The 27861-nt window shown below is 55.1% G+C and overlaps 2 protein-coding genes across 6 annotated transcripts; one reads left to right on the top strand and one right to left on the bottom strand.

The window, feature by feature from the left end:
- The first annotated feature begins 12 nt into the window (after positions 1 to 12).
- RHBDF1 (rhomboid 5 homolog 1) lies at positions 13 to 22665 on the top strand. 5 transcript variants are annotated; one of them, XM_082199670.1, is made up of 19 exons: positions 16 to 129; positions 8394 to 8666; positions 9824 to 9954; positions 10614 to 10715; positions 11496 to 11709; positions 12314 to 12520; positions 14832 to 14954; positions 15056 to 15237; positions 16468 to 16722; positions 17010 to 17121; positions 17370 to 17444; positions 18554 to 18715; positions 18892 to 18992; positions 19136 to 19199; positions 20707 to 20801; positions 20989 to 21064; positions 21161 to 21261; positions 21372 to 21528; positions 21979 to 22665. In XM_082199670.1, exons 2-19 carry the CDS (start codon positions 8439 to 8441, stop codon positions 22396 to 22398), a joined length of 2805 nt encoding a protein of 934 aa, XP_082055796.1. In that variant the 5' UTR covers positions 16 to 129; positions 8394 to 8438; the 3' UTR covers positions 22399 to 22665. The 5 variants fall into 5 exon arrangements, with proteins under 5 accessions (XP_082055799.1, XP_082055800.1, XP_082055796.1 ...); XM_082199671.1 differs by having other exon boundaries at positions 17 to 129; positions 21375 to 21528; XM_082199673.1 differs by lacking the exon at positions 21979 to 22665 and having other exon boundaries at positions 13 to 129; positions 20707 to 20798; positions 20990 to 21064.
- A 355-nt stretch (positions 22666 to 23020) lies between these two features.
- SNRNP25 (small nuclear ribonucleoprotein U11/U12 subunit 25) lies at positions 23021 to 27857 on the bottom strand. Its single transcript, XM_082199959.1, has 6 exons — positions 27722 to 27857; positions 27541 to 27637; positions 26760 to 26865; positions 25554 to 25628; positions 24351 to 24413; positions 23021 to 23391 (listed from the first exon to the last, which is right to left on the bottom strand). The coding sequence occupies exons 1-5, from the start codon at positions 27845 to 27847 to the stop codon at positions 24359 to 24361; spliced, it is 459 nt and encodes a 152-aa protein (XP_082056085.1). The 5' UTR covers positions 27848 to 27857; the 3' UTR covers positions 23021 to 23391; positions 24351 to 24358.
- Positions 27858 to 27861: the final 4 nt, after the last annotated feature.

The following is a 27861-nucleotide window of genomic DNA, read 5'->3' as shown; positions in this document are numbered from 1 at the left end:
AGTCACGCCCGGCCCGCCTCCGTCGCCCGGCGGGCGGGCCGCCCTTCGCGCTCCAGGCCGGGCCGCGCCGACGCCGGCCCCCTCGCTGCATGGCCGCCCGGCCAGCGCCACTCGCTCCCCGGAGCCACGGTGAGCGGGAATCGCCGCGGGGATCGGGAGGGCGGGGGCTCGCCGGAGGATCGCCCTGCGCGGGCGGGCGGGCGGCTCCGGCTTGGCCCGGGGGTCCCTCGGCCCGGAGCCCCCGAAGGAGGCGGCGTCGAGAGGGAGGCCTCCCGGGGGCTCCCGAGGCGGCGGGCCAAGCCGGCTGGCGCGCCCCCCGAGGCCGATGCCCCCCCCCGGACGCCGAGCCGGCTGCCCGCGGGCCAGAGCCCCTCTTGGGCTCGATCCCAAGCGGGCCAGGGTCTCCTTTAGCAAGGGGGGGGGCAAGCCAGCGGGTCGGGAACACCCCCCTCCGTCTAGCCAGGGGGACCTTGGGTATCCCGTTTGTTTGGGCACGTCCTGAGCCCCCGAGCTGAAAGCGGGGGGCCGGGCGGGGTCTTCCCTCCCCAGCCTGCAGCTTCTGCATCCGCCGGGAGAGTTGGGAGACTTTCCCTGTAATGCGCCCCCCCCCCGCCCCGCTCCATGGCTGGTCTGCATCCTGAGCGTTTTTGCGCGGAGTTTCTCTCCCTCGCCCGCGCGTGGTGTTTGCAGCTGTGCAGCACCGGAGTGACTCCCGCCTGTTCCCTCCGGAGTGAGTCCCTCTGGGTTTGGCTGGGCTTTTTGCCCCCCAGTTTTGGGGTGGGGGCGGGTGGGGTGGGGGCTCTTGCTGAACCCTTTCCGCCCCTGCTGCGGCTTCCAAGCTCCATCCCACCTCCTTGCGCGCGCGCTCCTAACATTTCCCACTTGGGTGTCTGCGGGGATGTGATTTTCCCCAGTGAAGGTCTGCGTTTTGGCAGGTTGGCCTTAAAAGTATGATTTTGTCCTCAGCGGGATTTGCAGCCCCTCCTGCTTGGGGGGGGGTCCCCTTCAGATTCCGCTGTCCTCCAGGGCCTCATCCATGCCACCCGTGTTCCTGGATTCCTGGACTGGAGGATCACTTGGGGAATTCCTCCTCCCAGCCTGACCCTGAGCCCTTCCTCAGCCTTTCGGAGGTGTGGTTTTTCCAGACTGTCATGGGACCTGGCATCAAATGCCACATGCAAATCATGAGCTGCCCTATCTGAAACCTCAGAAGCAGCTCTTTCCTCCTCTGAACTCTGGGGCAGGTGCAGCTGGGGGGGCATTTCTGGGCAGCTTGGTCCTTGGAGTCAGGAGCGTTCCTCCCTTGTCCCCTTCCACGCTTTCCTGCTTCCTTCTCCTCTGGGCCTTTGGCAAACGCAGGCCATCTTCCCACAGGCGCTAGGGGTGTGGGGCACCCAGGCACTGGGCTCTCAGGGGCGCCAGGCTGAGAATCCGGGGCTGGAGAGTTGAGTCCGGGGAAGAGCTCAGCCGTTGATCAGAGCGCTGTGGTCGGCTCTTCTGCTGCGGGTGGCTCTGCGCTGCGAGTTTGGGGGCGACCGAGCCAGCAAAGAGCTGAGGCGGCCGGCTGACTCTGCCCTCCTGCGCGCCTGGGACTGGGCAACTGGGGGGGGCACTGGGCAGATCTTTGCACCCTGGTGCCGCATATGCTTAAGACAGCCCTGGGCGAAGGAGAGAGTCCCCTGGTGCCTCTCCTCCCATGTTCCAGGTCTCGAGGTGCAGAAGGGACTCCCTTGCCAGGAACTCTGAGTGGCCTGGATTGGCACCATGTGGCAAAGCCTGCTCTGGAGCAACCGGGCTGCCAGTTTGCGTCCTCAGCAGGGCCAAAGCAAGGCAAGCGCGTCAGGCCTCTTCTGGGCAGCCCTGACCAAGGGCAGGATTCGGGCCAGGGCAGCCCAGCAGGTGGGGCAGAATTCTGCAAGGGATGACCAGTGTAAAGAGAATAGAAAGAGGCTTTTTTGCAGGATGGGAAGAAGGAATTCTAAAGATGTGGCAGTTCTTTTTAACATATAATATAAAAGAGTACAAAATCCAAATATTGAGATTACTCTGAATCTCTTGACTCCCCCCCCCATCCCTTCCATGGGTCCTTTTAATTCTATTTTCAACTGCATATCAGTACTTCTTCCAAGTTTTCATCTTCCTAAATTTTCTATATGTTCTGCTACTTTACAAGTGTATTTAAAATCCTGCTAATGTTCTGACCTGTTTGAAATGGTTTTGTATATACATTGTAACCATTTCCCATTCTTTTTAAAATTCCTTGTCTTCTTGATTCCTGAGCTTCCCAGTTAATTTTGCCATCTTGCCATTCAAGATGTGGCAGTTCTCTCCCTGTCCCTGTTCAGACACAGTCTGCATCTGCATGCCAGCGGAAGGGGGCATTGCGCTCATGCCCCTCCCTCCCACGGGCACCCGGTTGGGCACTGTGGGAAGCAGGATACTACTGGGTGAGGTGGACCCCCCCCCTTGCTCCCAGCCAGAAATCAGGCTCCCCTTCTGCCTTGCTCTTCCTTCCAGACCCAACTTTTGCCTCCTTTCCTATGTGCCGCAAAAGAAAACTGGCCGCAGCGGTTCAGATTCTGGAATTGCGTGGCCGTTTTAGGTTCTGTCGACGCACCTTTTGGTGGTTTCTGCCACCAGTGGAGCCTGGCCCCCCAGTGGATCTCTTCCAGGCCGGGGCCCTTGGGTGCTTGAGAGGCGGGAGAGAGTCTGGGCGCTTGGAAGTGAGGAAGGGGCCGGGACGCTTTTGCTCACAGCCTCCACTTCCCCCCTTCTGGAATGGCTTCCATGGGGCTGCCAGCTTTGGTGCTGTGATGACTGGGCCAGGCCTGGAGATGGGTGCCCCATGCACCAGCAGAGCTGGGGGGGGGTCCCCTTCGCTTCGCCCTTTGTGGCTGCAGCAGAACCAGCGGGGGATGCCTCCCTCCCGAGTCGGATGGCGTGGCAAGCAGGAAGCCTGCTCCTTCCTTCCTTCCTGTTGTTGTCCTTGTATGTGTGGTCTTCCTCTGGCAGGAAAGAGTCCAGATTCTCCAGCAGGGATGCAAAATGTCCCAGGCCAGCAGTCGGAGGCTGAAACACAGCGGGTATTTTTCTTGGGTGGGTTGCACTTGAGGTTGCTGCGTGGGGTGAGTCCTGCCCTATCTCCTGGCGTGGTGGGTGAGCTGTGGCCTGGTGGGCCTGGTGGCCTGGCGCCCCCTGCTGCCCCCTGGGCTGCGTGGCGAGGTGGGGAGGACGACCTTTCCCTGTCCCCCCAACTGTGACCTCAGCTAACTCTGCCACAGTTTGCTTTCTGCAGCGGTTCTGGCATGGGGGGGGGCTCTGTGGGCCTGCTGGGGTCACCTGCGTCCCAAGGGGTCTTACAGCGCCTTCTGAGGGGAGGCAGTGGGATGGGGGTCAGGATGAGGCCTGGCTTGACCCCCCCCCCACCGGCACCTGCTAGAAATGTTGCTTTGTGTGTGTATTCTTGGTGGTGGAGGCAAGTTTGGGGACTGGGGGGTGTGGTGGTCTCAGCTGTGTTTTGCCTTCCCTCTGCATCTGCACCAGAGGCCCTGCTGGCCTTGGGGGGGGGCAGGCTGGTTGTGCCATCTCCCTGCGTGGGAGGCGGGGGCAGCTGCCTCCCTCTTCCCTGCTCATGAGAATGGCGCCTTTGTGAGCAGAGAGATGCCCACTGGAAAATCTGCGTCGCCCTTTGTCTCAGGGCTTTGTGGTCATGGCGGAGCTGCCGCCTAGGGAGGAGGGGAGAGGGGGCTGGCAGGGGGGCAGGCGGTGAAGGGTGCTTGGCTGCCCCTGGCCACCTGCATCTCTGTGTGTTGATCAACTGGAAGGGGGAAGACAGGTAGAATTTGCAGCCTCTCAGGCCAGGAAGGGGGAAAGATTTGGGGTCTGGTGAATGTCTGGTGCGGTTCTTGTGACGCTCTGGCCATCCTGGGGTGTCCCCAGAGAAGAAGTCAGAAAGGCCTGTGGGAAAGATCTGAGCCCTAAACTGGCTTTTCTGGTTCCTGGAGGGAGGCGAGAGCTGAGCTGCCGGTTCTTAGGAATGTCCTCCTCTCTCTCTCTCTCTCTCTTTCTCTCTCTCTGGCTCTTCCCGCCCAGGGCTTGTGGGCATCTGCTCTGAGAGGAAGATGGAGGTGACTTCCCTTAAAGGTCATGGAATCATAGAGGTGGAAGGAACCCAAAGGTCATCCAGTTCAGGACTTACAGCTAAAGCATCCCTGGCAGATGCCCCCCCCCCGACCTCTCCCTGAAAGCCCCTTCCCCTCTCAAGCTGCTCTCACCACCAGAAAGGCCTTCCTAATGTTTTGTGGGAATCTCCCTTCTTGTTTCCTCATATTTTATTGAGAGTATTAAAGGTAAAGGTAAAGGTACCCCTGCCCAAACAGGCCAGTCTTGCCAGACTCTGGGGTTTGTGCGCCCATCTCACATTTATTGGCCGGGGGCCAGCGCTGTCCGGAGACACTTCCGGGTCACGTGGCCAGCGTGACAACGCTGCTCTGGCGAGCCAGAGCCGCACACGGAACGCCGTTTACCTTCCCGCTGGTAAGCGGTACCTATTTATCTACTTGCCCCCGGGGGTGCTTTCGAACTGCTAGGTTGGCAGGCGCTGGGACCGAGCAGCGGGAGCGCACCCCGCCGCGGGGATTCGAACCGCCGACCTTTCGATCGGCAAGCCCTAGGCGCTGAGGCTTTGTAATTGAGAGTATTACAAGGAGTTAAATTGGCGGCGGGGGGGGGGGGAACGGGACGAAAAGGTTACATGCATTAAAAATAAATGGAAGCAGAGGAAAAGAGCAATAACAAAATAGCAATGGAATATAATTAAGCCTACAGAGCTATATATGCAAATGGATCTACTTATTCTTTCCCTTGAAGATACACTGATTAGTTTGTTACTGTGGTTTCGATCAATACTTTCCAAAGATCTTTACATTTGTCCATGCATGATCTTTATCTGAAAGCGATCCGCTCATGGGCTGCAGGAGTTGTCATAGGAGGTCATATTTTTGTCCTTCCAACTGTTATGGAAATTACGGGGGGGGGCCACATCTTTAAAGTTGTTAAATGTTGCAAATATTATGCCCGAATGCATCCTTTCAACTTGACAGCTCAGGGAAGTTACCTAGCTTTAAAAATAATATAAAATCCTGTAACACAATGTATCAGCCTTAATCATTTTGCAGATGTTAAGGGGGGGGGTCAGAGCCTGCAGCCACCCCCCTTTCCAGTGGGGAGGGGGCAGAGGAACGACAGGAAGCTTTCCCCCGCAGAGGTAGACCCCTTGGCTGCCATTCCTGTGTTGCAGGGGGGGTTGGGCTGCGTGGCCCTCGGGTCCCTTTCTCATTCTGGGCGGCCCCTGGGCGTTTTGCTGGTGGGGGGCTGCGTGGGGGCCTGGGCGATGTCCGAAGAGGAAGCTTGCAGGCCTGGCTGTCTGTTGGGGGCAGCAGGAAGAGGCGGGGGGGGCAGGAGGTGCAGTCCCTGCCTGGCTTTCCTGTGGGACCAAGGAAGCGGCTGGGGGGGGGGGACTTGGCCGCTGGCCTTTGTTGCGGAGGCGGCAGTGTGGGAACGCCGGTCCCAAGGGCAGCCTCTGGGGTCTGGGTGCACTGCCTGTCTCCTGCGGTGGACTTGGCGGAGGGGAGGGGAGCTGTGCTATTGGGCTGGCAGAGGCTAACAGGGGGCTGCCTCTCCCAGCCAAAGCTGACCCACACAATTGCAACCCAGTGTGTGTTTGTGTGGGGAGCCTTGCAAGTCGAAAGGTAGGGTCTCAGCACTAGCCTGCGCAGGATAAGCCCCGATGGGGCTCCTGGGCTCCTTCTGTTGCATGAAAACTGGAGGTTGGCTTTTACAGCTCAGCTCCCCAAGGGGCTCCAAGCCTCCCAAGTCCATTATCAGTCTGAGACGAATGAGCGGAAGCTGGAAGAAAGGGGGAATCTTTATTTTTCTGTTGAAACAGAGCCCTCCTTCCCACTGCCATTTGCAAGGAGGCGAGGACCCCAAACAAAGGTGTGGAGCAGCTTTGAAAGACTTTTCTGACTCAACATCAGGAAGAGCTTTCTGACAATAAGAGCTGTTCAGACAGTCTCCCTTGGGAGACTGTGGTCTCTCCTTCCTGGGAGAGGCGGGGGGGGCACCTGTCAGGGATGCTTGAGCTGAGATTCCTGCCTTGCAGGGGGCTGGACTAGATGACCGCAGGGTCCCTTCCATCTCTATGATTCTATGATTAGCTGCAGGCCACCTGAAAGCATCATACAAGCATCTCAGGAAGAGGCATCCGCAACAGAAATCCGAGAGTGTGGCTTCTCTCCTGTCTGTCAAGGGACCTGAAGATGCTGATTGCCGTACTTGGCCAGTTCCTTAGGACTGGTACATACAGTCATACAGTCATACCTCGGGTTACAGATGCTTCAGGTGAAGCATTTTCAGGTTACGGATGCACTGAAACCCAGAAGTACCCGAATGGGTTACTTCCAGGTTTCGGCACTTGTGCATGCGCAGAAGTGCTAAAGCGCAACCTGTGTATGCGCAGACGCAACACTGCGGGTTGTGAACAATGTCCCTCCTGCACAGATCACGTTCACAACCCGAGTGTCCACTGTGCCTTGGTTCTCGAACAGAATGCATCCCCAGAGCCCATTTGACTCCCGGAACCATTTGAAAACCAGAGTGCGGCTTCTGCCAGAGGAGCCCCCTGCAGCCAATCGGAAGCCGCCCTGGATGTTCGCCCTCCGAAAATCATTTGAAAACCAGAACACTCCCTTCCGGGTTTCGATTGTTCAGAAGCCGATTTGTTCGGGAGCCCAGCTGCTCAGCTTCCCAGGTACAACCGCACCTGAGTCCTTGACTCCGTTCCCCAGACTTACACCTATTCATGCTCTTTTGACAGGCCGGCTTTGCTTTTGACAAATACTTGCCAGGCTAGTTTTGCAGAGGGGCCGCCTGCTCCTGCCAGGAAGTTCATCTGTTCACAGGGATTGGAGGATTTGCAAGTGAAAAGAAGTATTGGGAAAGGGTTTCCCAGATGGCTTTGGGATGGTTGCAAATTGAAGTGTATTATCCTCAGGGAATATTTCCTAATTTCTGAAGGGGGATGGATCGGTTTTTCTGTGTGACTGCTATCTGTGTGCGCCTTAAAAAAAATATGTTTACGCTTATTTCTGCCTGGAAGGGCTTGGACGATGGGCACCGCCAAAGGGGCTGCCAGGATGTGGCCAGTGTGTGTGTGTGTGGGGGGGGTGTCTTCCTTGCCTTGCTGGGCTCCGGGGCCGTCTTTAGAAGATGCGGCGCTGGGGGGTGCAAATATCCGCCCAGCGCCCCCAAATTACCACAGATAGTGTTGGGGTGGCCATAGCTGCGCACTGCCAGCCATCCGGGGGGGGGGACTCCCCCATGCTGCTGTGGGAGAGCGATCCCCACAGATGCCTGGGAGTGAAGCTGCCCCCCTCCCAAACCTCCTGGGGAGTAGAGCGGTCCCTGCAGAGGCTTGGGAGGGAAGCTGTGCCTCTGCCAGTCTTATGGTTGGTGGGGCGCAGCTGGAGGGCATGCAGGGAAAGGGGAGGCCACTGGCAAAGCCGCGCAGCTCCCTCCACTTGCTGGGGTGCCCCTGAGAGGCTGGCACCCTGGCGCGATGCACCACTAAGCCCTATGGGAAAGACGGCTCTGCTGGGCTCCCTCTGTGGAAGGGCAGCCTCGTAAGGTGGGGTTGCTCCAGATTACAGGCCGGCCTTCACCATCCGCTTCCCTCCAGGCGCAGCCAGCAGGACCAATGGCTAGGGCTGAGGTGGAGCCAGCAAACGCTTGAGGACGCCTCTCCACCTGGGGGAGGAGGCTGTCAGAGATCCAGGCCTGTCGCCCTCGCTGCCTCCTTAGCGTCAGACGGTCCCTTAGCCGCGATTCCTGAATTGCAGGGGGTTGGAGTGGATGATCCTAGGAGGCAAGGACAATACAGACTTTTTGTTTTAATTCATTTTTATTAAATTTTCCACTTTAAAAATCCACTCAAAAGGACAATTGAGACTTTGAAAAAGACTGGGAACCGTTTATGTTGCATTTACCGAAACATTGTAAAGAAGTGGACTCACTAGCAGAGTTTGAGTAAACACTTACAGTCTACAAAACAAACACAGAAATGAAGATAACTGGAAAGAAACAAGTGTAAGATACAATTTGCAGAGAATGATGGTACAAAAATGACGAGTGTAACAATATTTAATTTAAAGATTGCAGTATTCAGATAGAACAGATATGCAGGAGAAGCAAATACTTAGAGAACCAGAAGAGGAAGTTGAGGGAAGTCACGGGGGGAGTGCGGGAATTAAAGTTTTTGCTTTTTATGTGATAATGGTGATTATTGTGATGAATATAAAACTGTCGAGTTTAATAAAAACTTTTTTTTAAATAAGACCCTAGGGCTCCCTTCCAAGGCTGCAATGCTGGGATTCTAGATCATGTTTGGGGGGCCGTGTGAAGCCCCCTTGGCCGGCCCTCTGGCTGCTGCCAGCCAGGCCTTGGGAGACCCCCTGCTGACCCCTCCTCTGCCCTCCCCCAGGCTTGACAGGACCATGTCGGAGGTGCGCCGGGCCAGCACCAGCAGTCTGCAGCGCAAGAAGCCCCCGGGGCTGATGCTGGACATTCCCGCCCCAGCGGTGTTGGCTGAGGAACCAGCCATGGCACAGGTAGGCATTTTTATCATCTCTTACATTTTTTAAATTTAAATTTTTATTTTTCAGATATATACATTTCACCAATTTTACGATCACTTTGACATTTTAAAACTTGACTTCCTTCCCCCTCTCTCTGCGGTTCCTTAAATTTATTTTCAATATCTTCTGCACAGCCAAATTAACTTAACTCACTCATTTACGGTATCTTCTTTGAATATATACTCTCATGTAACTGCAGGTTATTACAGTAATCCTGCCAGTGTTGTTATCTGCTTACAATTTATCTCTAAATATCCAATAAACTGTTTCCATTCTTTTATAAAAAGTTTGTTATCTTGATTTCTTCTTATTCCAGTAAGTTTTGCCAATTCTCACCTATTCCGTAAGTTTTTGTATCCATTCTTCCTTTGCTGGGACTTCGGCTTCTTTCCTTTTTGGGCCAAGAAACGTTCTTGCCGCTGTAGTCGCACACATGAATAAGTTTCTTTACAATTTATGTAGTTCTGTCCCTATAATTCTCGAGAGAAAAGCTTCTGGGCTTTTTTTACAAACATTATTTTAAACATCCTTTTCATTTCATTGTATATCATTTCCCAGCAAGCCTTAATCTTACCGCAAGACCACCATATATGATAAAAAGAACCTATTTTATTGCATTTTAACCTGTATTTTAAATTGGCTCCCCCCCCCCAGTTATGTTTTTTACTGTGATTTTAATGGTGTTAGCTACCCTGAGCCTGCCTCTGGTCAGGGAGGGCGGGGTATAAATAAAATTTATTATTATTATTATTATTATTATTATTATTATTATTATTATTATTATTATTTACATACCACTATTTCCTCCCGGGAGCTCAGGGAGCGGTCCCTGCCCCCCCCCCATTTTATCCTCACAACAGCCCTGAGAGGTAGGTTAGGCTGAGAGACAGTCGCACCCTGTGAGCTTCGTGGCCGAGTGGGGGACCCCTGGGCCCAGTCTCTCTGCTCTAACCACTAAGACCACGCTCCCCTGTGAGGCCGGAAGGGAGAGGGCCATAGGATTGGGCCCCCCACCAGTGAGGGGTTGGGGGATTCCCATGCCTGAGACCTCCGGCAGCCAGCAGTCTTGCAGCCAGTGCCTCGCCCCCCCCCCCAGTTTTGCTCCAACCCCTTCTGTTTTCCCTCGGCAGCCCCCCAAGCACCGGGCCTTCCTCCGCAGCGTCAGCATGCCCACCGAACACACCCGCTTCCCCTCCCCCTTCGGCGACCTGCGGCGCCCCGTCCTCCAGCGACACACCTCCATCACCCAGACCATCCGGAGGTAAGGTCGCAGAATCAGAGCGTGATGGGGGGGCACCCTGAGGGTCATCCAGACCAACCCACTGAAATGCATGGCATCCATGGCAGATGGCCGCCCAACCTCTGCTCAAAACCCTCCAAGGAAGGAGAGGGAAGAAGTCTCTTCCCCTGTCGGCAGAAAGTTCTTCCTGATGTCGAGTCTCCTTTCTTGTAACTTGAAGCCATGGGTTCGAATCCTGGCCCTCCAGAGGAGGAGAAAACAATCCCGCTCCATCTTCCGTGCGACGGCCCTTCAGAGACCCAAAGATGCTCTCGGGCCTCCTCTCCTCCAGGCTAAACTCTTCTGGGTTACATCCTCCTTCTCCTCCTCACCTGGGTCTTTTGCCTTTGCCAACTTGGGGCCCTGCAGATGTTTGGGACGCCAACTCCCACCAGCCCCCTGGGCCAGCGCAGCTGTGGGGCACTGGGCTAACGGGATCAGAGCTCTCCCCCCAAACCCCAGGAGGGCAGCAGGTTGGCAAAGGCTCTTGGAAGGAGCCGAGGTCCTTCTCTCCTGCCCCACCCCTCCAGCCTTGGGAGGGTCTTGGGTAGGAAGCCCCTGCCAGGGTCCCTGGGCACCACCAGGCCGCCTCCTCTGCCCCCCCCACCGGCGCCCCCTCAGCTCTCTCTCCTTTGCAACAGGCAGGTCCGCTTTGAGATGACGCAGACTTTGCCCGTTCAGGGGCGCCAGGTGGGCAGGAGGCCCCCCAGGAGACACCAGTCTCTGCCCAAAACGGTCTTCAGGTACCTGCAGTGCTGGTGTGACCCCCCCACCCGCCCCCCACCCCAGTGCATGTGTGTGACGTGCATGTGGGTCCCCAGGAGCAATGCCTGCTCCTCCTGCCCCACCCCTCTCCCCATCTCACAGCCAACAGGTGGCCATTTGCTACCCCTCCCCCCACATGCACGCACCTGCCCACCCCAAACCTGGCACAGCCCCACTGCTTGCCACCCACTCGCCTTGGCGCAACTGGGCCGCCGGCCTGGTTTCCAACTGGGTCTTGGATTGTCCGGCTTGGACCGAGTGCGAGTCCACCTCCGACCTGCAGAGTGGTCTCTGGCCCTGTGGTGGGACCCTTGTGGCTCTCCCTTTCTCTCTGTGCCCCCCGGCCCTGCTAGGATGGGCACCAGGAGAGGGAAGGCTGCCCGGGCGCAGCTCCCACAGCGCTGCATTGAGCTCAGAAGTGCAGCGCTGGGGCAGCCGCCTGCAGCCAAAACTCTGTCCCTGACTGCCGGTTGTGAATAACCTCTACTAATGTGGGGTTCCCCCCCCCCCAGGCCACCCTGTGACAGACGCACTAATAGCAGCAGCAAAATGGCTAACCTCGGCGGCCAGCTTGCCAGCGGTTCCCCCCGGGGGGGGCGACTCTGCTGCTGGTCCGGCCTGAGGGAGCGCGAGGGTTCGGTCGGATCTTGCTGCAGTTGTGGGGGGACTGGCGAAAGCGTCGCAGGGGCCCGGGAGGGGCCCGTCTGTTTGGGGCCCCTGAGTTTGGCTGCTTCCTCCTCTGCTGCTTCCCCTCTCAGGGGCACGGCCGACTGGTTTGGCGTCAGCAAGGAGAGCGACGCCACGCAGAAGTGGCAGCGGAAGAGCCTTCGCCACTGCAGCCTGCGCTACGGGAAGCTGAAGCCCCAGGTCATTCGAGAGATGGACCTCCCCAGCCAGGACAACATCTCCCTGGCCAGTGCCGAGACGCCGCCTCCGCTCTATGTGCCACCCTGCCAGCTGGGCATGCAGAGGGTGAGCCGGTCCGGGGCCCTGTTGTGGGGCGAGGGGGCTGCTGGGCGTGGGGCAGGAGATGGGCACTGGGAAAAGGGTGTATTGGGCCGGGGGCAGACCCTTCCCACCATCCCAGGGCACCCCTGGTCTTGCGCCAGGGGCATGGGGAGGGGGCAAACGAGGGAGGGGGGCTTGCACAACCCATTTTCAGGAAACTGGGAGGCCACACCTGCACACACCTGGCCCATTGTCCCAGGCCAGGTGAGCAAGAGGTCTCCTTTCTACTGACGTAATTTCACCCGATGTTGCCATAAATAATGCTGTGACCTCATTTCTCTGGGGGCTTGGGGGCCACTAGCAATGCTAGTGAATTTTAATTAATTGATGTCTGTTTTTATGCATATTGTTTTTATGATGTTAGCCACCCTGAGCCCGGCCTCAGCTGGGTAGGGCAGGATACAAATAAATTATTATTATTGTTATTATTATTATTATTACCTGGGACGGACTCCCTCCTTTGGGTGTCCTCTGGCACAGCAGCCGCCTGCGGTCTCCATGGCTGCAGGGTGGCCTGAGGCGAGGGCCCTCCCTAGCTAACGGGCCCCTCCCTCCTTGGCACCGCCAGATCATCGACCCCCTGGCGCGGGGAAGGGCCTTCCGGATGGCCGAGGACAGCGAGGGCTGCAGCATGCCCCACACGCCGGCCACGCCAGGGGCCATGTCGCTCTGCTCCTTCACCAGCTCCCGGTCAGGCTTCAACCGGTGGCCGCGGCGGAGGAAAAGGGAGTCGGTGGCCAAGATGAGCTTCCGAGCCGCAGCAGCCCTGGTGAAGGTAAGGCAGGGGGGTTGGCGGAGGGGGGGCATTCACTGAGCGAGGAAATCCTGCTCGCCTTGGTTGGTTGGGGGCCTGGCGGAACGTCCGGGGGGGGGGCATCAAGCGCCAAGCAGAGGAAGGAAGGAAGAGGGACATTTGGAGTACTGTGAGCAGTCGTTTCTTTAAAAATAAAAATTTTTAAAAAATAATTTTTGATTTTACAAATAAAATTTTGTAACAGTCCAAATACACATCCCTATCTATCTATCTATCTATCTATCTATCTATCTATCTGAATCTTCAAACTCCCCCCCATCCCCTTCATGGGTCCTATTGTTAACATTTAAAACTGCATATTATTCTGTAATCTATATTTTATATCAATCCATATTATCCATAGTGTTTGTTACATTACAAGTGAGATTAAAATCCTGCTAATGTTTTCATTTGTTTGCAGTGGTCTCCTAAATAAATTATATTTCCCCCCATTCTTTTAAAAAGTTTTAGTCCTCTTGGTTCCTGAGCTCAGGAAGCTGAAAAAAAATTTTTTTTTATTAACCTTCAAAAAAAGATCATAAGAGATTTTTCAGAATACAGCGTTGTCAGACGGAGTCTGGTGACAATATGCCTAGTCGCTAGTTGCAGGCTTGGCCAAACTTGGCCCTCCAGATGTTTTGGGACTACAATTCCTATCATCCCTGACCACTGGTCCAGCTAGCTATGGATGATGGGAGTTGTAGTCCCAAATCATCTGGAGGGCTGAGTTTGGCCATGCTTGCAACCCCACCAGAGGTCGAACTAGGATCCCATTTCTGAACATCCCTTCCAGCACTTTGTTGATGCTGATGAATTTATGTACAAGAGTCTTCTAGGAGTCCTAGACCACTTAGGAACCAACTTTATTGACCATTCTTTATTTTTAGCAGATATATTATGAAAAGGAAAATGCTACCCAAGTTTCTTCAGTTCTGTCAGGTTCTAAATCTGTTCCATGACATCCTTGAACCTGTTTGGTGTCTGGGTTCATGTTTGAGTGAAATTTTTATAGATATTTGAAATCGTGCCTTTTGAATAGTGTGGAGAAATAAGAATTACATTTTCAAAATTGGAAAGCTCACATATGGCAGAGGTTTGAACAATTTCGTTGTGTAGGAAAGTACTAACTTGTCGCCATGTCAACCGAGGAACGAGGACGTTTCCCAATTTCTCTTTTGATTCCATTTCTTTGATCGATTTCCCCTTTATATAGAAGTATCCTGCTTTGTGAATTGACCTAATCCTCTTTTAAAGCCACCCAAGTGGGTGGCCATCCCTGTGGCAGGAAGTTCCACAGTTTAATTCTGTGCTGTGTGAAGGACTTTATTTTATCTGTCCCAACTCTTCCAACGCTCAGCTCTGTTGAATGCCCACGAGTTTGGATGCTGAGAGGGAGAAAAGCTTTTCGCTGTCCACTTTCTCCATGCCAGGCATAATTTTATAAGCTTCTGCCACGTCTGCTCTTTCTCTCCTTTTCTCTAAACTACAACGTCCCAAACGCTGCCAGCTTTCCCACTGGGGGACCCACCTCCACCCCCTTGATCATTCCAGTCACCCTTTTCCGAACCTTTTCCAACTCTGCAATGTCCTTTCTGTGGGATGTAATCCACTGGGAGCAGTCAAGTACAACATTCCTTGTTTTCCTAGAGTGGACATGCAAGGGGATGTTGGTCCAGCCAGCCGAAACTTCCTGTTTCCTCCTGGAGCATCCTTCCTTGCATGTGACTAGAGGTGGGCGTGACCTTACCTGTCCAGGTAACAAAAGGACGAGTCACGTAGCACCCTTTCCTTCTTCGTTCGACCAGCTTTTTAGCTAGGAATGCTCTACTAGGTCTCAGTTAGCAGAAGCACTGGGATTATTCCCCCATATGGGGTAGATCCACAAATTTGTAACTAAGTCTGCCTTCAGGAATCGAACTGTGAACTGATGTGAGTAAACTTCTTTTATTGACTTTAAATAAGATTGTTGTGTCTTCATCCTTTTAAGAGGGATTCAAGGGAATTTACCAGGAGTGTACAATTCAATCTTAGACAGACTCAATTGTATAACAGTGAGAGGCTCACACGAGCCTGCAACCAGCTATCTGCTGTGCATGTAAAAAGGGGGAATGTAAACTCTGCTACATAGCGCAAGTTTGGAAGGATATTAAAAAACAATATATCCTCTCCTGCCTCCCTGAACATTCCCACACTTTCTGAGCTGAGGCGACCAGAACTGGGCACGGTATACATTCCTAATGCTGTTTCAGCCTGGATTTGCACAACGGCTTCTGCCATCTCTCCTTCCTGGCAGGGCCGGTCCGTGCGGGACAGCAACTTGCATCAGGCTCAGCAACGCAGCTTCACGCCGGCCAGCTTCCTGGAGGAAGACACGGGGGATTTCCCAGAGGAGCTGGACACCTCCTTCTTTGCTCGGGTAAGGAGGGGCCGGCGTTGGCCCTGGGGGGGGGCAGAGGAGGCAGAGCCCGGCCGGTGTTGGCCTGGCTTCTGCGGCTGAACGCCCCCTCTCCTCCCCAGGAAGGAGTCCTGCACGAAGAGCTCTCCACGTACCCCGACGATGTCTTTGAGTCGCCCTCGGAAAGCGCCATCAAGGACGCCGAAGCGAAGCTGCCGCAGCTGCAACCGCAGCCACAACCGGAACCCGGCCTCACTGGGGGGGCGCTGGACAGAACTGAGCTGGAGAGGAGTCATCTGATGCTGTGAGTCCTCTGCTTGCTGGACACATGTCCCAGCTGCACACTACCCAATGCTTTGTCGCTCTCTCCAGCTGGCAAGGCTGACAAGCCTCTCTGGGCCAGTGGGCGCCACAAGGCGAGGCTTCTGGCGCCTGCAGCTTTGCCCGCCTTTTGCAACACCCCGTGTGGGGCTGCCCCACAGCGAGCTTCCCTGCCTGCTGCCTCCCCTTGCTTGCACTTGAAGGGGGCTCCCTGGGACGGCTGCAGGGGACAAGCTCAGGTACTTCCCCTCTCGAGGCAGCGGGTCTGCCTGTGAATCGGCCCCAGCAAAGGCATTTGTTTAGCTGGGTCAGGGACACGGTCTGCTGGGCTTCCAGTTGCAAAAAGGGGCTCCTCCACTCGTTCGATCAGCCACGAAATCCTTCAAGGGTTTAATCTCTAGAATTACGTAAGAGAACAAGAGGAACGTACGTTTAGAGAAGATTGGAAAACATTTATTGAATATATGGGGGGAAATGGTGTACACCTGAAAATGCTGGAAGCATTAAGATAAATTCAACAGCGTAAATAAGTTTAGATGGATGTAATACAGTCATACCTCATGTTACGTCAGCTTCATGTTACGTTTTTTCATGTTACATCCCGCGGCGACCCGGAAGTACCGGAAAGGGTTATTTCCGGGTTTCGTCACTTGCGCATGCGCATAAGCGCAAAATGACATCACACACATGCACAGAAGCGGTGAATCGCAACGTGTGCGCAGATGCGCTGCTGCGGGTTGCACTCTTTTCATGTTGCAAACGGGCCTCTGGAATGGATCCGGTTCGCAACCAGAGGTATCGCTGTAATGGAATACTGAATGGTTTCGTTTTTGTAAAATATGCTGGGATTTATGATATGTCAAATGAAGCACAGAAAGAGAAGAAGGGAAGTCGTTGCTATCTTAAGGATGTTAAAATAAGTATTTTAAATTGCTAATCAGAAAATTTAATAAAAACTTTATGAAATCATCATCTCTAGAAATAGGCCTCTTGGGTGATTGCAAAGGTCACCCCCAAAGCCAAGGGCTATCTTTTCCAAAGAGTGCCGAGCATCACCGGCTGAGCAGGAAGCCAGCTCTGCGGCAGCTTCAGTTGCCCTGCAGGGGCTGGAGGGGTTTGGGCCCTGCAAGCCGAAGACCCCTCCCTGCCCCACAGGCGATGGGGGCGCATTCCGTGGCCGTTCCTGAGTGCCCCCCTCTCTCTCCCCCTGCAGCCCCCTGGAGCGCGGCTGGCGGAAGCAGAAGGAGGGGGTGCAGGTGGGGCAGCCCAAGGTCCGCCTGCGGCAGGAGGTGGTGAGCCTGGGCCTCCAGCGGCGGGGGCAGCGCATCCGGGTCCCCGTCCGGAAGCTCTTTGCCAAGGAGAAGCGCCCCTATGGGCTGGGCATGGTGGGCCGGCTGACCAACCGGACGTATCGCAGGCGGATTGATAGCTTCGTCAAGCAGCAGATCGAGGACATGGATGACCACCGGTAGGTGACCAAGCGGGTGGGGGCTTGGTTCTGCAGGTGGGGCTGCCGCGGCTGAAGGGGCCGGAGCTCCTAGGGACTGCCCTGCTCCTCATAGAATTGTAGAGTGGGCAGGGACCCCCAGGGGCCATCTAGCCCAACCCCGGGCAATGCAATGTCCGACCTCCAAGGAGATTCCTTCCCGCAGAGGGAGCTTGTTCTGCCGTCGAGCAGCTCTTACTCTCTGGAAGCTCTTCCTGATCTCGAGTCAGGGCCTCCCCCTGCCAACCTGACCCCTCTCCCCACTGCAGGCCGTTCTTCACCTACTGGCTCACCTTCGTCCACTCGCTCATCACCATCCTGGCCGTCTCCATCTACGGAATCGCCCCCGTGGGGTTTTCACAGCACGAGACGGTGGATTCGGTGAGTGGCAGAAAACACGGCCATTGCGGAGCCGGTGGCAGCTGCAGCCCACCCCCCCATTGCCTCTGTGGCCCCTTCCCCTTCCTTGACCACAGACCCAGGAATACACCCCCCCCCGCAAAGAGGCACCTGCCTCCCAGGCCTCTGCTCCTTTGCCTGGCGGGGTGAAGGGGGGGTTGTGCATCGGCAGGGCCCTTTTGCCCCCCCCAACTTTCCCTTGCAAGGAGCCATGGCTTCCTTTTCGGCAGGTCTTGAGAAACCGCGGGGTCTACGAGAACGTGAAGTATGTGCAGCAGGAGAACTTCTGGATCGGCCCCAGTTCGGTGAGTGGCCCAGGCTGCCGTGGCTCTGAGGCCGGTGGCCTTCTCAGTGGGGGCTCCCTGGCTTGTGGGGTGCTCTCCCCAGGGGGGGGGCTCACCTGGTGCCTTCCTTGCACCCCATCAAGTGCCAGGCAAAGGCGTTCCACCTCTCCCAGGCCTTTGCCTGTTGTTTTTAATAATTTTTTTAAAATTTGATTTTACAAATATCATTATTAAACAAAACCGATTGCATACCCATTATAATATTTTCTGCTCCTTTGGAATCTTGGTGCCTATAATTCCTAATAGAAAAGCTTCTGTGTTTTTTAACAAAGGTTATTTTAAAGTTTTTTTCATTTCGTGAGATATCCTCTCCCTGTCAATCCACCACGGCCTTTTAAAGCAGGTTGTGTGTTATTGTCTTTTCCTCCTTTTTACTCTTACTTACAGAATTTCATGGAATTCTAGAGACGGATGGGACCCTCAGGGTCCCTGAGTCCAGCCCTCTGCAAGGCAGAGACCTTTTGCTCAGCCTGGGGCTCAAACTCACGACCCCGAGATTGTAAGAGCCTCCCTTTCTCCCAACCGACCTCTTTCTGCTGTCAGCTGCCCTGGGGTCTCTCTCTTAAAAAAAATTAAACAAAATATTAGGAATTTCAACAAAACATTTTATCAGTAAAAAACATATCATCCTTAATTGCCCCCTATTTTTCCTCCTCCCCCTACCCCATATTATAACCCCCTCTCCCACCCCCAGACATCCCTGAGCTCCTCTCTCTGGTTTATCAACAAATATTATTCTCTGCATGTTACAAAACTGTATAGATCCTTAATTTATCTAACTAGCTATTATCAATAAAAAGTTTGTGGGTGTTTATTCAAAACCTGCCAAGGAGTCCAGTTCATTTTGTTGTTTCTTTAGGTACTTTGCAAAGGGTTCCTATTCTTCCTCAAAGTCACAGTTGTCCTTATCTCGTAGTTTATATGTCAATTTCGCCGATTCTGCATAGTCCATCAGTTTCCCTTGCCACAGTTCTTTGGTCGGGAGCTGCCCTGGGGTCTCCTGATGAAGGGCTGCCTGAAAGCTTGATAAGCAACGATCTGTAGTAACGATGCCGCTGCCCCCCCCCCAGGAAGCCCTCATCCACCTGGGCGCAAAGTTTGCCCCTTGCATGCGGCAGGACCAGCAGGTCCACAGCTTCATCCGCGCTGCCCGCCAGAAGGAGAAGCACTCCGCCTGCTGCGTGCGCAACGACAAGTCCGGCTGCGTGCAGACGCCTGCGGAGGAGTGCTCGGTGAGACACTGCCGGCCCAGGCACCCACACTGGGTGGGGGGGGGCTCTCTCTGACCCACCACCCACAGCCTGGCACCTGCTCCTGGGTGCCAGGGCTCCTCCACTCCCTGCGAAGGGAGACCCTCCTCCTCCTCCTCCTCCTCCTCCTCCTCTCACCCCCTCGCTCTCCCTTGCAGTCCACCCTGGCCGTGTGGGTGAAATGGCCGCGGCACCCCAGCGCCCCCCTGCTGGCAGGAGACAAGCGGCAGTTTGGCTCGGTCTGCCACCAAGACCCCAGGTAGGTCGGTCGATGGGTCCTGGAGGCCTAGTCTGCTGCGCTGGCGGCCTGAACCTCCCCAGGAACAGCAGAGAGGAGGTGGGGGAATCGGGGTTCACCTCCTGCTCCCCCCCCTCAGCACTGCTGATCTCTTTCCTGCGCAGGGTCTGTGAACAGCCAGCCTCCATGGACCCCCACGAGTGGCCGGATGACATCACCAAGTGGCCGGTAAGCCTGCTGACGATTTGGGGGCTGCTGTGGGATGGAGGGAGGGAGGGAACTGCACCTGCGACAGAGTGGGGGAAGACCAAAGGAGCGCCCTTTGTGGAGCAACTGCAGCACAACAGCCCTCTGGAGCTGGCCGTGGGTCTTGCTCTCTGTAAGATTGCTGGGCCCCCCCTTACTTCTGCAGCCCCAGAAGAGAACAATTTCTTTTTTAAACTTCCTCAGCTAGGGCCCTCCCCAGCTCCACCTACAGCCTTGTGGTTTCCTTGGAGTGCAGAGGCAGCCCACTATAACAACAACAGTAATAGTAGTAGTAGTAGTAGTAATAATAATAATAATAATAATAATAATAATAATAATAATAATAATTTATTATTTGTACCCCGCCCATCTGGCTGGGTTTCCCCAACCACTCTGGGTAGCTTTCAACAGAACATTCAAAATGGAATAAAACACCAAACATTAAAAACTTCCTTAAACAGGGCTGCCTTCAGATGTCTTCTAAAAGTCAGGTAGTTGTTGATTTCCTTGACATCTGGTGGGAGGGCGTTCCACAGGGCGGGCGCCACCACCGAGAAGGCCCTCTGCCTGGTTCCCTGCAACCTCGCTTCTCGCAGGAAGGGAACCGCCAGAAGGCCCTCGGAGCTGGACCTCAGTGTCCGGGCAGAATGATGGGGGTGGAGACGCTCCTTCAGGTATACACTCTGTCTCTGAGTCTATCCTGGACGTTGGAAAAGTGCGCTGGTCCCCAGCAACTTTGATGCTAAACTCCCAGGAGCCTGAAGGCCCAACCTCTGGGGATCCTAAAGCCCTGGGGTTGGAAACCGCAAACACGACAGCAGCCAAACGAAGGAATTTCATTAGGAAGAAAAGGGAGGGGGAAATCAGGCAGAAGGTCAGAGCAGAATGCAAAGGAAACCCCAGGCCCCGGGGCTCCACAGCGGAAGGAAACATAGCCAGGTTTCCTCACAAGGAATCTGGAAGGCTGCTCAGCTTCATCCAAGATCCCGTCTTGGATCCCTGGTGCTGGAAAGGGGATCCCCTGGTGCTGGGAGAGGAAGAAGCTGCAGGTAGCAGCTCAGCTTTTAGATCTTGTTGTCTCCCTTTAAAAACTTTTTCACGGGGACCTTCTGGCCCTTCCTGCCCTGGTCCTCAGCTGGGCATTTCAAGCGCTCATTCCAAGGAATGGCAGGAAATATCTGTGGGTTGCCTTAGGCAGGTTAAAGCAACCAATTTTTTAAGATAATAATAATACGATGACTGGGGAATGGTGGGCAGCTCTGGCCTTCCTTGGCTCTTGCTGGAAGCCCCTTAGACGAGGGACAGACTTTCTTGCCCCTCCAACTGCCCAGCAGCTGGTCTTTTTCTGTGGACTCTGGCAGAGGGGTGTGTGTGTGTGCCTTTCCCTTCGCCCATGGGACCTGCAGAGATGGGGGGTGGCAGGAGGCCCCTCCAGCCGGGACTGCTCCGAGGAGGGAGGCCCCCACCCACTGCCCCCCTCTCCTTCCAGATCTGCACCAAGAACAGCGCTGGCAACTACACCAACCACCCGCACATGGACTGCGTCCTCACGGGCCGCCCCTGCTGCATTGGCACCAAGGGAAGGTAGGGGGAGGCCTGGGGGAGGCGGGGCAGCGCTAGGTGGCAGGCTGCCCATTGGCCACTCCGGGGAGGGGGTGGGGGAGATTGACAGCCACCCCCCAAGGGATCAGCTTGGACTGTGTGCGTTCCCCATCCCTGCCCTTCTGCTGCCCCCCTTAACTTCCCAGCTCTCTGCCCTCTTTCCTCCCAGGTGTGAGATCACATCTCGAGAATACTGCACCTTCATGCACGGCTACTTCCACGAAGAGGCCACCCTCTGCTCCCAGGTAACGCCCTCTCCCCGACTGCCAAATCTTGTGCGTTACTTTCAGAGCAGGGTGAGGCCCTGGCAGTGCTAAGCCCAGGTGTGCTCTCCCCCCCAGGTGCACTGCATGGATGATGTCTGTGGGCTCCTGCCCTTCCTCAACCCAGAGGTCCCAGACCAGGTGTACCGCCTGTGGCTGTCGCTGTTCCTCCACGCAGGGTAAGGCTGGCACTGGGCACACCAGCAAGGTGTGGGGGGAGGGGAGGGAGGGTTGTTTTCTCTCTCTCTCCCCCCCCCCGGTCCAACTGGCCTCCCTCTCCCCTGCCCAGCAGGATCCTGCACTGCTTGGTGTCAGTGTGCTTCCAGATGACCATCCTGCGAGACCTGGAGAAGCTGGCTGGCTGGCACCGCATCTCCATCATCTACCTTCTGAGCGGCATCACGGGCAACCTGGCCAGTGCCATCTTCCTGCCCTACAGAGCTGAGGTGGGTGAGGGGCCGCCAGGGGCAACGGAGCCCTTTCCTTTGGGCCCAGGGCTAGGGCACCTTCTGGGCAGGGACATGGCCCCGGGCAAGGCCTCTCCGGGAACAGCTTGGGGGAGCCTTCCTGCCAGAGCAGAGCAACTGCTGCTGCTCGTCTGTGTAAGCAGAACTGAGCCCAATATGCCCATGGCCTGACTCTGGCCAAGGCAGCTCCCCGGTTATCCACAACCCGAGGCCGCTCCTTCCTCTTCCGGCTCCCTTTGCTGGGCTTTTGCCTCCGGCTCCCGGCTCCCCCCTTTTCTGGCCTGGAGGTGGGGGCCCCTCCTTGCTCTACTTGTAGGGAAGCAGCTTCTCAACTGCCTCCCCTCCACGCCCCCCCCCCAAGGGGGGAAGGTGTTTCGCCAAAGGCAGGCCTAACGGGGACTCTGCCTGCCTGCCTCCCTCTCCTCTCAGGTGGGCCCTGCAGGCTCCCAGTTTGGCATCCTGGCCTGCCTCTTTGTGGAGCTCTTCCAGAGCTGGCAGATCCTGGCGCGTCCCTGGAGGGCCTTCTTCAAGCTGCTGGCCGTGGTCCTCTTCCTCTTCGCCTTCGGCCTCCTGCCCTGGATCGACAACTTCGCCCACGTGGGCGGCTTCGTCAGCGGCCTCTTCCTCTCCTTCGCCTTCCTGCCCTACATCAGCTTCGGCAAGTTTGACCTGTACCGCAAGCGCTGCCAGATCATCGTCTTCCAGCTGGTCTTTGCGGGGCTGCTGTCGGGCCTGGTGGTCCTCTTCTATTTCTACCCCATCCGCTGCGAGTGGTGCGAGTTCCTCACCTGCATCCCTTTCACGGACAAGTTCTGTGAGAAGTACGACCTGGACGCGCAGCTCCACTGAGCGGAGGGGACCCCTCCCCAACTCCCCAGCGCACTTAATTTAAACGCTTGCTTCTTCTTGCACCCGAGCTGCCTTAGCCCAGAGGATCGGAGACTCGTTTGCTGCAACCGGAACCTCTTGCCGTGCCTTGTTTTACGGAACTCTTTCCCCCCGCTGCCCTGTTTTTATGACGCTCCCTTTCAAAATGGCCTTTTTAACGGGATTTGTTACTTGTTGCCCAGGTGGTGATTAAAACACACAGGTAGCGTTTTAGCTACATTTCCAAAAGGGCCTTGGGCATTTCGTTTGCGCTCGAGGGCGGAAGGTGGGGCCGCGGGGGAGTGCGTCCTTCGTGCAGTGCCAGAAACCCAGATTCTAACACCAGAAAGGCAAGAAGCTACCCCTGGATAGGGAAGGCAAGACCCTCAAAATGAAGGAGCCCCCTGATGCTGGGGTGAATCATTCTGTGATGGGAGGAAGAATGGGGGTTCAAGTTGGGGGCTTGGGGTCCCTTCAAACCCTACACTTCTATGACTCCGTGCCCCCAAGTCACCTGGGCTGCGCTTTCTGCAAGCTCCTCCTGGGTTTGGGGACGTTACCCCATTCTGCAAGAGCCGCTTGTCCAAATCACAACACGGCCGCCTCCCATTGCTCATGCACTTTATTGAAAGTCCAGCTAAGGCTGATGCCTCCAGCGGGCGAGTGTCTTTGGCTGGGCACTGGGCACCCGCTGCTGAGGTGCTGCTGTGTGGCTGTTGCTCCCAAATCCGCCCAGTTCACAGGCAGTCCACTCTCTTCAAACCTGGACTCATAGCTGCCTTTGCCAGCCTCAGAGGAAACACCTTTGCCCTCCTGGGTCCAAAACAACGCCCCCCCCTTCCGGCAGCAGTGGTCCCTCGGGTGACTCAGTTGCTGACGGAAGCAGAGCAAGTCTGAAGTGCTCCTGGGTCACAGCTGTGGCGTTCAAAGAGTGGCCTCTCCCCAAAGGGCAAAGAGAGCCTCCCCAAAGGGCACCTGTAGGGGAAGACAAGGACCAAAGGCTCCATTAGGCCTGAGAAGCAGCTGCGGGGCTCTCCAAATATTTGAGGGCAGCTGAATGTAGCTCAGAGCTTCTGCCTTGAGCACTGCAAAACCTCACTGCATTCAGGTCCAGAGCGAGAAAACCTCCCCCCCCCCCAATCCTGGTGAGGGTCAGGTTGGTTATAGGGACCAAGCATGAGCCTTGTGGCTTCAGCATCTGCTCACAGCCAAGGCTGATGGATCTAACAAAACTCCCCCCCCCCCCGCCTGACAAAGCCACTAGCACCTCTTTCTCCAAAAGGCAGGCACAGCTGGTGGAGGGGGCACTTTCTGCCTGCCAGCTACGGAATAAAACGATTTCCCAAAGTGACCCCCAGATGCTCAGCTTAAAAGCACAACAATTCCCCCCCAAGAGCTTTTCACCATGTTGTAAACCAGGGGTCAGCAAACTTTTCCAGCAGGGGGCCGGTCCACTGTCCCTCAGACCTTTGGGGGGGGCAGACTATATTTTTTTTTGGGGGGGCGGGAATGAACGAGTTCCTATGCCCCACAAATAACCCAGAGATTCATTTTAAATAAAAGCACACATTCTACTCATGTAAAAACATGCTGATTCCCAGACCGTCCGCAGGCCAGAGTGAGAAGGCGATTGGGGCAGATCCGGCCCCCGGGTCTTAGGTTGCCTACCCATGTTGTAAACGGTCACTTCTGATACTGCCTTAAGCACATTACTGAACCTAGTTCAGTTCAGCAGTGCTGGTTTCCTTCTCAGCAAAGGGAATCTGTTCCTTGCCTGTCCAGAACATTCAATGGAACCAAAGAGGGAAGACTACCCCCCCCCAGCTTTCTCCTGCCGACAGCAGAGCTGCTGAGAGGCAGCCAAGCACGAGACGTGGGGCAGCAGTGGGGAACAGAAGACCCAGCAAAGAGGTCAGGGGTATTTTGGGACTTGCCTGGCAGCTCATTTCCGGAGCTTTTTCACGAAGCTGACTTCATCTCGGTTTCGGATGCCGTACCTAAAAATAGCGTCGCTCACGTTACACGTCTGCCAAAACACACACATTGCCGTCGTGACAGACCCACCCACCCTTCTCCCCAAGGGCCGAGGAACATCAGGGGAGCAGCTGGACCAGGCACCGTCCCGTCTAGTCCAGCATCCTGTTCCCCACGGGAGCTCAGCACACACACACCCCCGCTCCCCACTGCTCATCCCAGGGACCACAGCCTTTGTCCACAGCGCCAACAGTCTTTCTTTCTTTCTTTATTTCAAAACCCCCCCAAAATTTACAAACATCAAAATCCATATTCATTTTCTAATATAAGCCTATTACCTAGATTACCTAAATTAAAATATATCTAATAGCTCTAGGCTTCCCTTTGCTATATGTAAATACAACACAACTAACAAATTAATGGTATATTATAAATGATATAGGTTCCCATATACCCCCCACTCCCCTTCACCCATGTGTAATCTCAATATTTTACTTCCATCTTGTGTTATAATTTAATAATTATTCAATTGATTCCATTATTATTTTCTTGCTTACCCCTGCACGTTTTACACATTCTCTATTAACATTTCAATTCCGCAACCATATTCTTTCATGTATTGCTTCACTCCATCCCACTCTATAATTATTCTCTGACTTGAGTGGCCTCTAATAATTGCCATCAATTTTGCTATTTCTACAAACTCACAGAGTTTGTTTTGCCATTGTAACAGTGATGGGATTTTCTCCCCCTTCCACTAGTCTTATCTGCCAAGAACTTGCCCCCTCTCCTCTTGAAGACACCCCAGTGGGTGGCCAGCCCTGTGATGCTGAATTCAACAGCTGAGTTCTGCACTGAATATTGCTGCACCCCCAGCCTGCTTCTTTCTCCACCCTGAGCCTGTCCAGAGTCACAGCTTTTCAAACGCAATATTTTATTTCTAGAGTAGAGAACAGCAGCCACACCCCCTTTTTTTGGCTTTCCCAAGTCCCAGGGCAGCTGGTTTCCTGCCCTCGCCTGACTGCTGGGGCTCCTCTCCTTTCCCTGCACAAATCTGTAATGAACTCCAGCTGTGTTCCCCCCACCTTCCCTGGGACTCGGCCCCAAAATGAGGCAAGCTGGATGAGCCCCACCAAGGCCGGCCGGAGCCTCCCGTGACTCACTCTCTCAGCTTCTTCCTGTCGTCTGTCAGCTTCTCTGCGCCAAACGTTAAGCAGTATGTTCGCCACACGTACTTCCTGCAAGGGGAGGTTTGCTTATTTATAAAAATACTTTCTATGCCGCTTTCTCATAGTAATACAGCACAGCGGCTCACAGCAATATAAAACCATGCAGTAAAATTGTTAGGGAAAACATCTAGGTGTGAGGCTGCTCAGTCCCCCAGCTGGTCGGGCGGAGCCCGCGAGTCCCTGCGGAATAAAGGAAGGAGTCCAGCCAACCGGAGCAAATAGCTGTAGACTAAAGTTTATTGCGCAACAGGTTCAAGGAGGAATTTTGAACCCTGAGGATGGGGTGACAAGGTCTTTTAAAAGTTTCCCACCATATCCCAGAATACAGTGCATACAGCATCATTGCTACATCAGAAAAGGGGAGGGTTATACATGATTAACATAGGAGGAATGTGTTGGGGCAACAGGTGGATACAGGATATGTATTGGGAAGAACATTCTAAGCACCTACTGCAAAGGGACAATAGAACTTGGGTTTGCATAGTCTGCCACCTGGGCAAGTCCGGAGGAGAGCTTTTGCCCAGCGATTGACAGCTATGAGTACAGCTATGAGTAGGTCTATAGCAGGGACTGAGTGGCTTCCAAGTCCTTGGCCAATGAAGCAAATTGGCGGTGGAATGAAGGAAACTGGCAAAGGAGTTGATTTTATATGATTTTTAAAGCTAGGCAACTTCCCTGAGCCGTCAATTCGGAAGGATACCTTTATGCATAATATTTGTAACATTTAACAACTTTAAAGATGTGCCCCCCCCCCCGTAATTTCCGTAACAGAAATCATTTAACTTTTAAATGATTTTACTGTATGGTTTTATATTGCTGCACACCGTGGTGATTTACTTTTGTGATCCGGCGGTATATAAATATATTTAACAAGCAAGTTAAAAGGAAAAGAATTAAAAACAGGCGCCAGCAGACCATTGTGGTGGGATGTACTTGCAGCCGCCTGCAGAGGCCTGGCGGAAGAAAGCTTTTCGGCAGGCGTTTAAAAGTTGGCACAGAAGGTGCCTGTTAGCAGTGCGAGGGCAGAGGGTCAGCAGGTGGGAGCAGCCGATCCCAGGAGACTAAAGGCTAGCCCACCCGCCTGGGGGGGTCACACAGGAGGACCCCCCCCTCCTGGGCAGGGGGAAGGGCTCAACTCACCAGCTGATGTGCTGGACGCCCCCTGCCCGCTCCTGCTTCAGCTGCACAAACCGCTGGATGGCTTTCTTCAGGTCCAGGACGCTGGCATTCTGCACCACCACCACGGCTGCGGAGAAGAAGAAAGCGTCGTCATCACCCCCAGGCTGCATCTTGCGCATCCCGCCAGGACCCAGGAGGGGCTCAGGACACTCTCTCTTCTAATCCCGACCCCCCCACCGGGAACACCTTCAGCCCCACCCGAGGGAGGAGGGGCTTTGCAGGGCAAGGAAAGAGGCCTGGGGCGGTGAAGGGGGGGGGTCTCTCCCGAAGTGGGCTCTGTGTGGGGAAAAGGGCTGGAAGGGCAACCAGGGCCTGGCTTGCTTGCATTCTTGTATTTTAATATTTTGCTGGAAGCCGCCCAGAGTGGCTGGGGAAGCCCAGGCAGGTGGGCGGGGTAACAACAACAACAACAACAACAACAACAACATTTATACCTCACCAGCCACTCTGGGCAGCTTCCAACCAAATATCAAAAACAATACGGCGTCAGACATCAAAAACTTCCCTAAACTGGGCCCTAAACAGGTATAAATAATTAATTAAATAAATATATAAATAATAAATTTATTTATAAAGAAATAATAATAATAATAATAATAAATGCTCCCGGCACCTCCAGCCACGGAGGGAGGAGGCTCAGCCTAGAGTCGGAAGGGCCCTCGGGGGTCATCCATCCCACCCCCCCGCGAGGCCGGACTGTGGGCGGGGCCAGGTCCGAGGGGGCGGGGCGACGCCGACTCACGCATGGGGGCCTCGGGGGCGTCGGCTCTGCGCACGCGCACCGTCATGGCCTGGCCGTACTCGAGCGCCACCTGCGAGCCGATCTCCTCGGGGGTCACCTGACAAGGGAGAGGGGGCGGAGTCAGCGCCGGGGAGGGAGCGACAGGCGAGGCCGGCCCCGCCCCCCCCTCCGGGCGGCCTACCTGGGCGGGGAGGTCGCAGAGCAGCGGGTCCCGGACGAGGCGCGCCAGGCCGGCCTGCCACAGCTGCAGCACCTCGGCGTGGGCCGCGTCCACCGCGCCCTCCTCCTCCTCCTCAGGCGCCGCCATCTTGGGGACCGGCC

This window comes from Podarcis vaucheri (assembly GCF_965113315.1).
Source record: "Podarcis vaucheri genome assembly, chromosome: 14".
Lineage (NCBI taxonomy): Eukaryota > Metazoa > Chordata > Lepidosauria > Squamata > Lacertidae > Podarcis > Podarcis vaucheri.
Note: the sequence above shows the minus strand (reverse complement) of the source record. Positions and strands in the feature narration are given on the sequence as shown.